Here is a 16,926-nt window from a genome sequence, read left to right on the forward strand (position 1 = left end):
GCAAGTGTGCTACACAACTAAATTCTGAGATATTTGCAGCTCCCGTTTTTAGTCCAGGGAGGCTTCTGGTTTTGTGTTTTGAGTTTCGGTGGACAAATAAGCTGGCTGGTTCTGTTCATTCTAGGTTTTGAAGTCTGTTTTTAAGAACAAGAATCGAGCTTTTAAGTGGGCCTGGATGTGGGTTCTTCATCCCATCTGATAGTAGTAGTAATAATAATAATAGTGCAGGTTTAATAAATAGTCTGACAGTGTTGAGAGAATTATTTGTTTAGCAGTGTAATGGCATTTGGGAAAAAACTGTTCTTGTGTCTAGTTGCCTTGGTGCGCTGTGCTCTATAGTCTTGTTTTGAGGGTAGGAGTTGAAACAGTTTGTGTCCAGGATGTGAGGGGTCAGTCAATATTTTCCCTGCCGTCTTTTTGACTCGTGCAGTATACAGGTCCTCAATGGAAGGCAGGTTGGCAGCCATTTTTTTTCTAAAGTTCTGATTCTCCTCTGAAGTCTGTGTCGGTCTTGTTAGGTTGCAGAACCAAACCAGACAGTGATAGAGATGCACATAGAAATACACTGCTCAAAAAAATAAAGGGAACACTCAAAAGACACATCCTAGATCTGAATGAATGAAATATTCTCATTGAATCCTTTGTTCTGTACAAAGTTGAATGTGCACAACAGCAGGTGAAGTTGACTGTCAATCAGTGTGGCTTCCTAAGTGGACAGCTTGATTTCACAGAAGTTTGATTTACTTGGAGTTATATTGTGTTGTTTAAGTGTTCCCTTTATTTTTTGAGCGATAGATGGATAGATAGATAGACAGATAGACAGGCAGACAGACAGACAGATATAGATATTGAAATAGATATATAGATATATCAATATAGATATTTATATTATTTTATATTATTTTATTTTATATCTATTATAATATATATCTATTTCTCCCTCCTCCCCTCTCTTTCTCCTCCTTCCTGCGTACAAGATCCCAATCTATATAGCTGGGGAGAGAACTATGCTAGCAGTTCGGGCCTCCTGAGCACATCGCCCGACGTTTGCCCCATGCAGCGGGAACGAAGTGGCACCGTGAGTTTTCCTGGCATAGAAAAAAAACACCACCCTGTTGACCCCACTCCCCGAAATATCGCCTCCCACCCCCGCCCTGGCTTCGTGATTTTCTAGGCAGGATGAGTCCTGACTGGTGCCTTTTCCCAACGAAACAATGGAAAACAGTGCGCCAGGACATCACTTGCTTGTTTGGACAGGAAACATCTGTCTTCTGAGCAAGGAAATCCCGGAATCCTGCAGGATCGTTGTCCCCCCCACCCCAATTGTTTTGAAGCTGACCCAAAATGAACACTTCAGACCTCCTTCTTTAGTTCTGAAATCCAGCTTTGTTGAGAACTTTTCAGCGAGCATCTTAACTCAGATATTTAACATGGCATCTCTGTTCAAGGGGAAATCCAGCCGATGTGACACCAGCCAACATTTTCTATTTTTTGCAGGATGATTTATGAGGCATATTAACTAAGGTTCAGGAGGGTTAAATAAGGTTCAGGAGGGAAGTGTTTTTAATAGGAAAGTGAACACAAGAAGAAGGGGGCACAATCTGAGGTTAGTTTGGGAAAAGATCAGAAGCAATGTGAGAAAATATTATTTGACTGAGTTAGTAGATGCTTGGAACAAACGTCCAGCAGACGTGGTTGGGGAAGCCACAGTAACTGAATTTAAACATGGCTAGGATAAACATATATCCATCTTAAGACAAAATACAGGAAATAGTATAAGGGCAGACCAGATGGACCATGAGGTTTTTTTCTGCCGTCAATCTTCTGTGTTTCCATATGGAAAGGGCTATGGTGTGGGGAGACCTGTTTGGTTTGAGATTTGGGGGAGGAAGGGAAACTTTGCACAGCTGCAAAGTTCTATTTATTTATTTTATTTATATCCCACCTTTGAGTTTTTATGTATAAACAAGGTGGCAAACATAACTAATCCCCATCCTCCTCTGCTATTTTCTTCCCACAACAACCACGCTGTGAGGTAGGCTGGTCTGAGAGAGAAGTAACTGGGCCACGCTACCAGCTGGCTTTCATACCAAAGGTGGGATTAGAATTTTCCTGGTGATCGGCCCAAAGTCACCCAGCCAGCTTTCATGCCTAGGATAGGGACTGGAACTTTAGTGAAGCTTTAACCATTAGGCTAAACTGGTTCTCTTGAACTCTTAATGCCCCTCTCCCCCTCTAAAAGGGGGAGCAAAGTTTGAATCTTCCAACTGAGACCAAATGAAAAGTTTATGGAAGCCAATTTCATATTTTTAATACCCTTTTTAAAAATTGATTTATTTATTTTTAACACGCCTTTTGAGCTGTGGTTTCCCATTGCTGTTCAAAATGCATGCCTCCTTCGCTCCCCCCTACCTCGGCTCCTCTTTGGATGCAGTTCCCCACCAATTTTGGAACAAAATAAATAAATTAGTTGACCGTCCTGCACACTTTACATTCTCTCTCCCCCCTCCCCCCATATCACCACCACCATTTTTCTTCCAGTTCGACATGTTGGAAATGGATCGTCTGGAGCGAATGCTGGTGAATCTGCCTTTGCTGCAGGATCCCTCTACGTACGTCGCAGACACAGTGGATCTAACAGACGATGTTGCAGCCCGGCAGTATTGGCTCTCGTGCTTTGAGGAGTCCTTGGACGGGGTAAGGACCCATTTACGGTGAGGATGGGGTGATGCACCCACTCCCTGGCCCACAACAATTATATGTTTTTTGCAGTAGTGTTATTTGCACGGACCAGCCTGGAAACAGATAGAGGAGCATTGTCTCGGTTCCTAAGACCGTCAGAAATACAGTGGTACCTCTACTTAAGAACTTTTCTAGATAAGAACCGGGTGTTTAAGGGTTTTTTGCCTCTTCTTAAGAACCACTTTTTACTTTAGAACTCAAGCCCAGAAAAATTTCCCAGGAAATTTGAGAGCAGCACGAAGGCCCGGCCAGTTTCCTGCCATTCCCCCTTTAATCCTGGCTATCTTGGGCTTTTCTGGGCTGCCAGAGGAGCCTTTTGGTGGCGCTTAAGGAGGCTTTGGCAGTCCAGAGCGAACAAAGCATTTTCCTTTCTCTGGGCGCTTGGAGAGGGGATAAACCTCTGCCAACACCAAAAGAAAAGAAATGCTCCCTTCGCTCTGGGCAGCGAGTGTCCTCCTCATCTTCTTCCTCCTCCTCCCACCCAACTTCCAAGCTTTTATTTCTTTCCTAATGAGTTTGCATGTATTATTGGATTTTACATTGATTCCTATGGGAAAAATTGCTTCTACTTACAAACTTTTCCACTTAAGAACCTGGTTACAGAACGAATTAAGTTCCTAAGTAGAGGTACCACTGTAGGTGTTTTCCAATGGTTTTAGTTGATCCCTGTGAAAGGGTCATTCAACCCCTCGAAAGGGGGCGCCACCTGCAGGTTGAGAACTGCTGCTCTATCCCCTTCTCTCTTCTCTCTCCTTCCCTGGCCAGGTCGCTAAGCGTGCCGCAGCCAGCCAACCCGATTTGGTCGACGCAGCCAAGCGAGCCGACAAATTCCGACACAAATACCGGGAGAAACTTCAAACACTCCGACAGCAGCCGTTGTAAGTTGGGGGGCTGGGGCTTTCTCGGGGGGGGGGGGAATGCCCGTTGAATTTCTCTGGATGCGGCCAAAGTTTTTGAAGAGACAGGTCATCCTCAATGTTTAGTGACCATTCAAAGTTTGCAACGGCACCGAAGCCAGATTCGCTGAACAACTGTGTGTTCCTAACTTCACAACTGCTGTGATTCACTTAGCCTCCGTGGGGAGAAATTTCGTAAAACGAAGCAAAAACCTCCCGTCACAGATGTTTCACTTAGCAACAAAAGCTGCCACGTGAAACAGTCACACAGCCAACGATTGTAAATTGAGGACTAGCTGCATTCTGTTTGGTTGTCATTTTGTTAGAAAGGACTGCGACTTAAATCTGGCCTAGCACGTAGTTTCCCAGAAAGGGACCCCTGGAAGGGACACCAGAGGTCTTCTAGTCCAACCCTCGCCCCCCAGGCAAGAGACTTTAATTAGTAGCTAAATATTTATTAATATTAATTAATGGCATAACAGTAATATCATAACAGCTACGTTCTCTTTCTGGCTCATTTGTCAAATTCTCCCTGTCCATCATAATCCCTGCTTTTCTTTTACTTGTAAAACATTAATACTACAGTTGCCCAGATTATATACTATATTTGGCAGTTCCTAGATTTATGGCCATAATTCAATATATTTTCAGTCTTCCAGGCCAAAAGGGGTGAGATGACCCAGTTGGTGGTTCTTTTAAGATGTAACCAAAAGATCGTCCTATTTAATGATTCTCTTGTTTCTTTTTTTCCATTTTCACCAATTCTGCCAGCTGCCGACTCAGGAGCTGCGACTCGATTATTCTAGCTGGCTTTTTGTTAATTTAAAGCAAGAACGTGCCCTAGCTTACGAAGATTAAGGCAGGCTGGTTATGTAAATAAGAAGGGAATACCAAAAAACAGAGAAACAAAATAAATAAAAGGAAAAAAAAACCCTCTTCGATTTTGTGATAGCATCTTTCTTCCTATATAAATCTTGGCCAGAGTTACTGAGGGAGCAAAATGTGTTAGAAATAATCCAGGGATGATTTTAAAGAGCGAAAGATCATTCCCCCTTGTCCCCAAATAGTATAACCGACTCTTTTCTCCCCCTTTTTCCTTCTCAGCGCATACGGCTCCCTAACAGTTAGAAGTTTACTGGATACGAGGGAACATTGCTTGAATGAATTTAACTTCCCCGATCCCTACTCCAAGGTAAGGCTACTTGCTCGCTGCTCTGGAGGGGCGATCCCATCTCTTGAGCCCTGGCCCACTTTTGCTTCCCCATCCTTTGGGGAAGATAGGAAGGGAAAATGGAGAAAGAAGGAAAAGGAGGGAGGAAGGAAGGAAAGAAAGAAAGAAAGGGAGACATGGGAAGGAAGGAAGACAGGAAGATCAGGGAGGGAGGAAAGAAGGAAGATGGGAAGGAAGGAAGATAGGAAGAAAAAAGGGAAAAAGAAGGAAAAGGAGAGAGGAAAGAAAGATGTGAAGGGAAGAAGACAGGAAGGAAGAAAGGAAGATGAGAATGAGGAAAGTGGGAGGAAGGAGGAGATGGAAATATCCTTTTATAAGGAAGGTGAATGAATTTATTCTGTCTTCTGCAGCTCAAGAGACTCAGTTGCAACTGGGGAAGACTAACCCTCCCACTTTCTCCCTCCCTCTCCTCTCTTCCTTTGTCTCTTTCCCCTTCTCTCTCTCTCTCAGATAAAGCAGAAGGAAAACGGCATCGCACTCCGGTGTTACCAGGGGGTAATTGAGTCCCTGGACGCCCTGGGCTGGGAGGAGAGGCAGTTTGCTCTGGTGAAAGGTCTCCTGGCCGGAAACGTCTTCGACTGGGGAGCCAAAGCCGTCTCGGAGTAAGTCTCTCGGGATTTGGGGTCAAACTGGCCGGTTTTGCTCAACAGTCCCCTTTTCACTGGATACAGTTTTCATAAGAGACAGAAATTCTGGCTTTCTAACCTCAGTGGTTGAGTTGGGCCCCAATTTGTCAAGCCCCAAAAACTCAAAATGTGTTACAGGCAGTCCTCACTTTACAACCGCAAACCGAGCTCGAAATTTCTGTCGTTAAGCGAAGCGGTGGTTAAAATGAGCTTCGTACCAATTTTATTATTATTATTTATTAGATTTCTATGCCGCCCTTCTTGAGGCGACTCAGGGCGGCGTACAACATTAAATATAACAATATATAAGAAATCTAATAACTATAAAAATATGAAAATTTACTAAAACATTTTAAAAGATCCCACGTACAGTCACACACATTCATCCAATCCAATAATGTTTTGCGAACTTCTGTGCTACCGCCATTTAAGAGACTCAGTGCAGCTGTGAAACCTAGTCTCACCGTCATTAAGTGAATCCGGCTTCCCCCATGGACTTGGTTTGTCAGAAGGTCCCCGAAAGGGGAATCACACAGCTGTAGTAAAATATGAATCAGTTGCCAAGCCTCAGTCGTAAGTGTAAAAAATAACTTTTTCCAGAAATGTTACAATGTTAAATGGTCACTAAACAAACTGGAGTACCTGCATTGCTTTGGACAGGGGCAAATCCATGCCTTCAAGTCAGAAATACCATATTTTTCGGAGAAACATAAAGGCTGAAAATTTGGGTGCGTCTTATAAAAGAGACTGAAAATTTAGGTGCATCTTATACTCTGAATGTAGCTTTTTCGAAGCTTTTCCCCCCAGCCCTAACGAGGCCCTATGGCTCTTCCACCTTGCAGGATTTTTTTCATTCCTACTCCCTCTGAAGATGCTTTTTTCCAGCCCGAAGTTTTCATTGCTACTCCCTCATAAGAAAGTTTTTTCTTAGCCCTAACCGGGGTTAAAATGATGTGCTGTGATCAGACTAAAGACACTAGCCAGATGAATACCTGGTAGGCAGATTTTTTCCTTTATTTTCCTTCCAAAAACTAAGGTGTATTTTACTCCAAAAAATACAGTAATCTACTTTTTAGTCTAAAGAACATCTTTTCCACCACTGCCACGCAGTGGCGAGAGGCTAATCAGCAACGAAAGCCTTTGTTTTTGCCTTTCAGAAGTCTTAATTTCAGAAGCAAAGGGATTTTTCTTTTCTTTTTTCTTAACATCTTACAGTGATACCTCGTCTTACAAACGCCTCATCATACAAACTTTTCGAGATACAAACCTGGGGTTCAAGATTTTTTTGCCTCTTCTTACAAACTATTTTCACCTTACAAACCCACCGCTGCTGCTGGGATGCCCCGCCTCCGGACTTCCGTTGCCCGTGAAGTGCTCGTTTTTGCAATGCTGGGATTCTCCTGCAGCATCACAAAAACACAGAAGTCCAGAGGTGGGGTTTCCCATGGAGAGGAGCCTCAGGAAAATCCCAGCAGTGCAAAAACAGGCGCTTCGGCTGGCAAAAGGGGTGAGTTTTGGGCTTGCACGCATTAATCGCTTTTCCATTGATTCCTATGGGAAACATTGTTTCGTCTTACAAACTTTTCACCTTAAGAACCGCGTCCCAGAACCAATTAAGTTTGTAAGACAAGGTATCACTGTATTTACATATTTTCCCTTAACATACATAAGTATTTTAGGGAACAGCATATTGTCTGGGTTAATTCACTTACATAATAGTATATAATATAATACCACATTGAATATAAGACGTACATAATAGTATTATTTCCAATTTCTACTTGTATTCTCCAACCATTGATAAAAGTAAGTCCCATGTTTGAAAACATTCTGTCTCTCCTTTATGTTTTCTCTTTAATGCCAAGCTGTTTATTTCTGCACAATCGAGTATTTTTTAAAATTATATCATCTTCATTTTTCCAGGATTGCACACATACAGTTCTTGCTGCCGTCAAAACATGTAGTATTAGATATATATTCCCCTTATCGTATTCTTCTGGTAATATGCCTAACAGAAATACTACAGTCTATATGTGTTGCTTTAACATTTTTTTAACCATTTATGTACTTTCGTCCAATATTTTTTTCCCTTCCTTTACACATTTCCACTACATGTGATAATATGTGCCCAGTGTCAGATTACATTTCCGCTTCTTTGCCAATCTTGCCAGTGGTGAATGCCAATCTATAAAACATTCTATAGAAATTTGTATAAATTTGCAAAGGCATTACTCTGATCCCTCGCTATTGAGATCCTTACAAAATCACCCAGGAAATCTAGTTGGGCTTTTTTTTTATTTTCCCAAAACAGTAGCAGGAAATACCTGGTTTTTCTTACCTGTATGCTATTTTTCTCTCTCTCTTTTTTCCTCCCTTCCTGGTTTTCCTCACTGCCAGTGTCCTCGAAACAGACCCCCAGTTTGGATTCGAAGAAGCCAAGAAAAAATTACAAGGTACCGAGGGAAGAGGGAAATAATGATTTCAGAAGAGACGCTGACAATTTACAATGTATGGAAATCTGTCATCAGTCTGTTCAATGCTAGATGAACTAGGATAAGAATCACCCAAGGAAAGATAAAGAGGGAGAAAGAGGACAGAGGAAAGGAAGGGAGGAGGAGTGGAGGGAAGTAGGAAGGAGGAGAGAAGGAGAAAGAAGGTAGGGAAGAGACGGAGAAGGAGAGAGGAGAGTGTAAAGAAATGAAGAATAACAGACTGATGGACAAGTGCAAAATAACATATTTTGAGTCTAAGGAGAGGGGGGCATTAAAATAAATAAATAAATAAAATATTGATTTATGGCTGATTGGATTAAAAAATATATAATTGTGTCTGTTATATAATTTGTCTGTTATTATATAATTGTGTCCTCCGGGATTGGGTAGCATAGAAGTTGAATAAAATAAATAAATATTGGTGAATTTTAAGGTATATGTATTGATACATATATATAGAAATTGTGGAGAGAGAAAAATTACAAATTACCCAAAAAGAGCATAGAATAGAATAAGCCACACCCACAGAACCGGTAGTAACAAAATTTGGATTTCACCACTGGAAGAGATGTGTTGTACAAGTTAGCCCCCTTGAGTTGTTTTTTTCAAAAATAATAATGCTGGGCTGCAAATCAATAATAATTAAAAAAACAAGACCCCCTTAAAAAAAATATTCCCAAAGCTCATTGGAAAAAGTTGTTTCAAACCTGCAAGAAAAAAATCCTTTCAAGCTTGAAACATTTGCAGGCCTTTTCTAGAGAAGTCTGCTTTGGTCTCTGGACTTTTGAGCAGAGGGTAGAGTGGGTTTTCTCCAATTTGAACCTTTTGAGATGCTCTTCAAAACCTTTCTAAAAAAATCCCACTTAGCTGGAGGGCTTCTCAGCATTCCTTTGCGGGAAATGGCAAGTTCAAAGTTCTTCTGACAATTATAGCATTTAGCCTTTAGCCGCATGTGCCACTTCCTAGTGCTTTTACAGCCCTCTCTAAGCGGTTTACAGAATCAGCCTTACTGCCTCCAACAATCTGGGTCCTCATTTGACCCACCTCGGAAGGAAAGAAGGAAGGAGGGAGGGAGGGAAGGAAGGAAGGAATATCAGTAGCACTTATACTGCTTCTCAGTGCTTTTACAGCCCCCTCTAAGTGGTTTACAGAATCAGCCTCTTGCCCACAACAATATGGGTCATCACTTTACCCACCTCAGAAGATAGAAGGATGAGTCAACCTTCAGCTGGTGGTGAGATTTGAACTGCTGAACTACAGCTAGCAGTTAGCTGAAGGAACCTGCAGTGCTGCATTCTAACCACTGCGTGACCCCAACTCTGTATTAATGAATTGATTAATTGATTAAATTAATTGATCGTGTCATTCTCTCTCCCTCTCTCTCTTTCCCCCCCTCTTGCCCGTTTCCCCTTTGTTCATGGCCCAGAGCCCCCTTGGCTCCAGGATTCGTATAGCGAATGGCTAGAACGGCTCAAGGTACGCGCGACCCATCCTTCAACCACCGTTTTGGAGGGGCTGTTCTGGTAGAGGAGGAATGAGAGGGAAGGGTCTCACAGGTCTGAGCAGCAGAGGAAACCTATTGGCTAGTCTAGCGTTACCCAACCGCAGCAACTTTTAATTATTTATTATTATTTATTGATTGGTTTTTCTATTAAATACAATTCTTAGTCCTTTTATAAACATCATGTCGTCTGAGTATTTCATTTGCTAGGCAATACCAATTTAATCTCCATCCCTTTCCCCCCCCTCCCAACTATTGGTAAAATAAATTTCCCTGTTTGATCATATTTTTACATCCTCTTTCGGCTTTCAATGTCAGTCTTACGTCTGTCGACTTCAGTTCATGAGGAACTCTGGGAGTTGAAGTCCTGTTTCTCTCCCCCCTATGCCCCCCAAAAATCTCAAAATTGCTGAAGTTCAGAAAGACTGAACTATTTTTTTTTAATACGGCACCGAACTCTCGTCTCCTGTAAGACTGAGTTTCTAGATGGTGAAACTGATTTTGTTTTCAAGAGATGAGGTTTTGTTGGGTTTGGCCATGGGTTATTAGCCCATTTTCTCTGCTGCCCCATTCTTGGAGTGGCCATTGGGAGAGGCCATCAAAATTGGGGGCTCCTGTCTTAAGAACAGAAGAGAGAACTCCTTGTTGCAAAGTCAACTCTTCCTGCTTACTCTCACCTTTGTCTCACCCGACAAATGAAACCTCCTAGAGTTTCGTTGCAAAATTCAAAAATACTCCAGAAATTCTAGGGGGACCGAGAGATTTCCTTCTCACGTTTCCTTTCTTTTTTAAAAAAATATTGAGGGATGGTTCTGGGCCCCTTCCCAGATTTTAGGTTTTCTCCAGCAGTGTAGCTTGACTTGGGGAAATCCGTGGCCGAAGTGTGCGGGACGGTTAATTTTGTCGTCTGAGTTCTCTGATGCGTCTCTTTTTCCTTTCCGCAGGCCCCAGCTCATAAATGTGCCTTAATTTTTGCAGATAACAGTGGGATTGACGTCATCTTAGGTGTCTTCCCTTTTGTTAGGGAATTGCTCTGTAGGGGCACGGAGGTCAGTAACATTTCTGCGACGTCTTAGGGTGAAATGCCTTCCAGGGTCTCTCTCTCTCTTGCCCGATGCTTTTGTGTGTCAGCTTGGCAGACGGGCCCAGATAAGCGCTATCTAACTTGGCACTATGGAGGATTTTTTTTGGGGGGGGGGGGGAGATAAGATACTGTTTAATCCCAACTAAAACAGAATTAATGGAAACACCAAAGTTTAGCTTCATTTGAGTTTTTACCCACCTTGCTAGCAACAAATAACTTAGTTCCACAGAAGATGCTAAAACAGGATCATGACTTAGAAATAGAATAGAATTAGAATGGAATAGAATAGAATAGAATTCTTTATTGGCCAAGTGTGATTGGACACAAGGAATTTGTCTTTGGTGCAGATGCTCTCAGTGTACATAAAAGAAAGGATACACTTGTCAAGAATCATGAGGTCCAACACTTAATGATTGTCATAGGATACAAATAAGCAATCAGGAAATAATCAATATTCATATAAATTGTAAGGATACAAGCAAAAAAATTACAGTCATACAATCATAAGTGGGAGGAAATGGGTGATAGGAATGATGAAAAGGCTAATAGTAATGCAGCCTTAGTGAATAGCTTGCTAGTGCTAAGGGAATTTTTTCTTTAGCAAAGTGATGGTGTTTGGGAAAAAACTTTTCTTGTGTCTAGTTCTGGTGTGTAGTGCTCTATAGCATCATTTTGAGGGTCGTTTTCTCCAATCACACTTGGCCAATAAAGAATTCTGTTCTATCAAGGACTTGGCCAAAAGAAAAGCAACAGCCAAGACAGTTTCTAGAGTATGCAAATTCACAGGCCAAGATGTACTGGAATTTATCTTATCCTCCAAAATTGTGTTGGTGTTCCTCGTTTTAAAGTCCCTGAGGGAACCACAGAGGCAAATATATTTCAGAATCTATTTCGGTTCCGATTTAAAATGGATCAAATCTCCGTGTATGTCATAGTGTTGACCCACAATCAATTCTCTCCAAAATGTTCTTTGCTTTTCTCTCTCTCTCCCTCTCCTCTGCAATACCAGGTTATTCTGGCTTGCAATTCAGGTCCTGCTTTGAATGACGTCACGTATAATGAATCCTTGCTAGTGGCGGAAAGGATCGCAGCGATGGATGATGTAATCCGGTAAGGATTGGTGAGCACGAAGCTTGAAGAACGGGGAAAAAATGTTCCTTTGGGTACGAGAAGGACGTTTTAAATTCATAGCCTGAGAATGCGTTCAGTCTTAATGCAGTACATTTTTGTCAATAAAGGAATTGAAAAGGGCTTATTGAGTTAAGTTAGGCGACTATTAAGAAGATGCAATGATCTTGGAATGATGATGCCATAAATACCACAACCATCACTGCAACTCACGAGAAATGACACATTTCCTTCAAGATCAGAAATGGATATAACTCAGTCTAAACTCTGAGAAGCAATAAAACTTTGATTATTTTTTATTTATCATACTTAAGTAATAAGGATAATAAATACATTTATTTTCATTTATTCATGTTCACCTTCCTGGGGCTAAGCCGTAGATAACCACTGAATTTAAACAGAAATATAGGAACCCCTTCTATTTTAAAAAAAAGTTCAGTGTTTTCTCCAATGTTTCTGGCCACTCAGTATCATTAGTTTTGGGTCTTCTTGATCAAATAGTTTATCAGGTTTTTTTTAACAGTGTTTCAATCTGTTTTATTCAGTTTACAGCGTTGATCCCTGACCCGTACTGTCAAAAAATATTCTAGATAACCATGCAATCTAATGAAGTAATACAGTTATTACTAATGCTAACAGATCGACTTCTTTGTATATGTTGAATTAGTTTTCTGGGCTTTTCTTCATTTTGCTCATCCCCTTTGATGTAACTTTGAGATAGATAGGTAGGTAGATAGGTAGATAGAGTAGACAGAGTAGATAGATAGATGGATAAGGTAGGTAGATAGGTAGGTAGATGATAGGATTGATAGGTAGATAAATGATAGATTTAGATGATATAGATTTAGAAGATAGATGGATTAAAGGATTGACAGATATAGATTTAGATGGAAGATAGATTTAGATAGATATGAGAGATATAAACATAGATAGATAGAAGATAGATAAATAGATATAGAGATAGATAGACAGATAGACAGACAGACAGGAGAAGATAAGATAGATGATAGGATAGATGATATAGGTCAGTGTTTCTCAGTGTTTCAGACAAGTGGAGCAACTCCCAAAATTCCCCAGTCAGCAGAGGTGATGGAAGATCACTCAAGCTGTATTCTGATCCCAGTTCACAAATTCTTGCTGGGGAACTCTGGGAGCTCACCCAAAGTCCACTCACCTTGGCTGAGGGATTCTGGGAATCGAAGTCCACATGTCTTAAGGTTTCCAAGGTTGAGAATCACTGATACAGACGGATGGATTGAATGATAGATAATTAGATGTCTGTAAGTGAAATGTGGAGAACTTTCACATCTGCAAATTTGGTTTGATCAAGTATAAAACAGCATTTGGGTCTCTCAAGGGCTCTGCTAAAATGGGCTCTGGGAAAGCTGCACAGCTAATATGTCCCCTCCCCCTGTCGTCCCCCCCCCCCAGTCCCCCCGGTTTGCTTCATACCGAGATCCTTCTGTCTTTCTAGCCATCTTTGTTTGTTAAGGTTGTGCTCTAATCCTGGGCGGTTTTGCTGGACGTTTCTCCCATGGACTGAGTGTTGCAATTTGATCCCCTCTCTCTCTCTGTGTCTGTCTGTCTGTCTGTCTGTCTCTAGAATTGCCCTGAAGGAAGAGAGGCTCCTCTTGGTCCAGACCGGCTCCAGTTCGCCCTGCTTGGACCTCAGGTTTGCCACCTTCCTGCTCATTGTAAAATAAAACAAGCATTAAGTGCCTTTTTTGGTCATGGGTGGGGATGGGAGCAAAATGAATGATCCATGGGTTTTAAGCCCGAATGGCTGACGTCCCCAGACTGATTTCAGGCTTCTGAAAGTAATTTCACCACACTGCCCACCCCCCCTCAATTCTTACTGTGTCCTTGCTGACTAGGGAATTCTGGGATTTGAAGAGGGGTTTTTTTGCTGATGCTTGTGGCCTCCCCCCCCCCTTTAATTTAATTGATTTACATGCCGCCTGATCCCGTAGGACTCAGGGCGGCATCTTCTAACAAGAGAACCTGGCAGTTGCCTTTCCCAAGAGAAATTGGTCTAGCTAAATTGGATCGCCATTTGAAAAAGAGAATTCAAAACAATACTTTGTTATCTTCGGTTTGTTGTGACTGCAGTTTGTTGTGACTGGAGCATATTTATTAATTGGACTTTTATGCTGCTCCTCTCCAACCAATCAGGCATTTGCAGTGGGTGTGTCCCTCTGACCTTCCTGCCAATCAGCTTCAAGCTCTGTTGGGAGAATTGGTGCTAGACGTATGATTGGGGGTCACCACAACATGAACTCTATTAAGGGGTCACAGCATTAAAAAAGGTTGAGAACCACTGTTTTAAGTGATGTCTCTAATGGATCCATGATCCATTAAAACCACCATTTGATCTAACTTCTCCCTTTTCATTTAATCCTCCTCCTAATTCTCACAGCCGCCTGGACAAGGGCCTGGCCAACTTGGTCCGAGAGCGGAAGACAGACCTGGTGATCATCGAAGGGATGGGCCGGGCCATCCACACCAACTACCACGCCAAGCTGAGATGTGAGAGCCTGAAGCTGGCGGTGCTGAAAAACTCTTGGCTGGCCGATCGCCTGGGCGGGAAGATCTTCAGCGTGATTTTCAAGTATGAAGTCCCTCCCAAGTCCTCCTGATGAAGGGGAACCGAAAGAGGCCGAGCTTCGGCTTGGCAAAAGGACTTGCACTAATTACAATTTTAATTGTAAAGAATGTATTTTTATTACCACAGGGAAAATATGTTCTCTCTCTCTCTCATGCGCGTGCACACACACACATACACCTCTGTATTTATATTGTGCTTTTGTGATTTAAAAGAAAGCCGCTATCAGTCACTCCAAGGGCGTGTCTCTGTTTCTCTGATGCAATATTTGCGATGGCGAAAATTTGATAATCTATATTTTAGCTGGACAATTACATGGCAAAACATCAAATAGATATTTTAAAGAGATGAAGGAATCTTGATTCTTCTATACTTTATGAAGCGAAGCAAAAGCGTTTGAAAAGGCAGAATTGGGCCCATTTTTAGAAGGATCCTTATTTCTACACCAAAATTGCCCTTAGCTTAATATTAATGCTGACAAGATTAGAATCCTTTGGGATGGGCATGCATTGAAGAGAAGAGGATGCTTCTTATATTGAACATATATGCCTTCACATTAACTACTAGAATTTAGGCGCAACAGCCATCACGATGTCCGGAACGTTTAAAATTTATTTAAAACTTTAAATAAAGTTTTTAATAAATTTTAAATGTTCTGGAGATCGCGATGGCTGTTGCCTATATATATAATTTTGTAGATTTTCACGGATATATGTATGTAGATTGTTGTGAGTTTGGGTTTCCCCCCTGTAATATTTTGAGTGTCTTTACAACGTTTCGGCAAAATCACAGGGTGAAGTTATTGGCTTCGGGCTGTTTGAGTATAATTTCAGCCCGATGATGGCGAGTGTGATTTCGCTGAAACATCGCAAAGAGACTATCACTTGACAGCTGAAGTTCATAATCTAGCCACCGGAGGGCAGATTTTTCTAGTGCAAATCTCATGCTAGTAGTACCCTAATTTATCACTAGAGGGCAGACTGATGTATTTTGTGGAAGCAGCACTACTAAAGATAGCCACCAGATGGCAGACTTCACTGTTTGCATTGCAGCCTGCTGTTCCTACATGTGTTCACATAATATAGAAGCTGCTGTAATAAAATTAGTCACCAAGGGACAGATTTGATCATTTAACTTGTTGAGGCCACAGTTCCTAATGTCACCATTAGAGGGAGATATTATGTATAAATGTATAGGCTGCAGTTCCAAAATCAAGCACCAGAGGGCAGGCTTCCCTTTATTTTTGCCAGTGTGGATGCAGTTCCTAAATTAACCATTAAATGGCAGGTTTTTAAATGTGTTTGCGTATTGTGCGTGCACATGTGCCCACACCCATAATTTAATGCCCACATGCCCTCTGCACATGCTAGCGTGACACACACATCCTGCGCTGCCCCACCTCCTCGTGTGCACAACCCCTCCCACATTTTCCCTCTTCTGGTGGGCCCAGACTCTACCAAAGCCTTTAGAGGATGCACATGCACTCTGGAGCTGAGCTAGGGTAACAGCTCGCGTCCCGCCATTGGTGCACCAGCATGGATATATACATATGGAATTGCAGGCCATTCCCAGTTTGAATCCGCAGTTCCCAAATCTACCACTGGGGGCAGGATTCTGAATGTGTATAATGTATAAACTGCATTGTTAAAATTAGCCACTGGAGGACAATACTTTATCATCTCACCTAATCTCTCATCTATTTTATCTATTTATGTCTATCACCTAACATCTATTATAATCTATAACTATCAATCCATGTCTGTCCATATCATATCACCTAATATATATTATTTCTCACCTACCATCTGTCACTTAGCATCTCATCTATCTATATCTGTATTCATATCACCTATTATCAATATCTCTCATCTAGCATATTTATCGATCTATCTATCTTTACGATCTATCTACCTACCTACCTACCTATCCATCTATCTAATCTCATCTGTATCATCTAATTTCTAATCTATCATTTAATTATGCCGTATCTATATCATCTATCTATCATCTATCAATATATCATCTATCATTTAATTAATCTATCATCGATAGGTATCTATATCATCTGATATCTATTGTCTGTTATCTATCATCCGTCGAGCCAGCCAGCCATCCTCTATCCTATCTATCTATCTATCTATCTATCTATCTATCTATCTATCTATCTATCTATCTATCTATCTATCTATCTATCTATCTATCTAATCTAATCTAATCTAATCTATCATCTGTCTCTGTCTCTAATCTATCATCTCTCTCTCTATGTACCTCCTTAATGGCTAAGTGACTTTTAACCTGCAGGGTGAGCCAAGGATGCTGGCCTCTTGCTAGTCCAACGCCAGTTGACCAAGAGCAAGGGAGTTACGTCTTGGGGAAAGTCAGCTTGTGAGGACACGCCCTTCTCTGGCACAGCCAGGGTTTTGTATGCAGGCCATGAATTAAATAGCGGAAGGGCCCATCCCCCCCCCAAACACTAAAACACCCGTTCCAAATCAACCTCATATCCGTTAACAGTTTTCTTGCCAAACCATGAAAAACCAGGCTGTTGTCCCAACAGATGAGCTTTCCATGGTCCCAAACCCCCCTTCTCTGCCAACCCTCCCAATTTAAAGGGTCTTTAAAAA

The 16,926-nt window shown here is 41.6% G+C and overlaps 1 protein-coding gene across 4 annotated transcripts in view; it reads left to right on the forward strand.

The window, feature by feature from the left end:
- Positions 1-14,540, forward strand: part of PANK4 (pantothenate kinase 4 (inactive)) — a 30,084-nt gene extending 15,544 nt beyond the window's left edge. For 2 of the 4 annotated variants that reach the window (XR_011559705.1, XR_011559704.1), the window contains exons 9-19: positions 978-1,078; positions 2,542-2,697; positions 3,508-3,620; positions 4,743-4,830; positions 5,320-5,471; positions 7,893-7,948; positions 9,414-9,463; positions 10,467-10,537; positions 11,582-11,682; positions 13,304-13,372; positions 14,117-14,540. Coding sequence is in view for 2 of the 4 variants with exons in the window: in XM_070759092.1 (XP_070615193.1) it covers positions 978-1,078; positions 2,542-2,697; positions 3,508-3,620; positions 4,743-4,830; positions 5,320-5,471; positions 7,893-7,948; positions 9,414-9,463; positions 10,433-10,537; positions 11,582-11,682; positions 13,304-13,372; positions 14,117-14,336 (1,211 nt within the window). In the remaining 2 variants the exon portion in view is untranslated. Of the gene's footprint in view, positions 1-977; positions 1,079-2,541; positions 2,698-3,507; positions 3,621-4,742; positions 4,831-5,319; positions 5,472-7,892; positions 7,949-9,413; positions 9,464-10,432; positions 10,538-11,581; positions 11,683-13,303; positions 13,373-14,116 lie in introns of all 4 variants that reach the window. The other 2 variants (XM_070759092.1, XM_070759091.1) reach the window with 1 other exon arrangement.
- Positions 14,541-16,926: the final 2,386 nt, after the last annotated feature.

Source organism: Erythrolamprus reginae, chromosome 8, assembly GCF_031021105.1.
Source record: "Erythrolamprus reginae isolate rEryReg1 chromosome 8, rEryReg1.hap1, whole genome shotgun sequence".
Classification (NCBI taxonomy): Eukaryota; Metazoa; Chordata; class Lepidosauria; order Squamata; family Dipsadidae; genus Erythrolamprus; species Erythrolamprus reginae.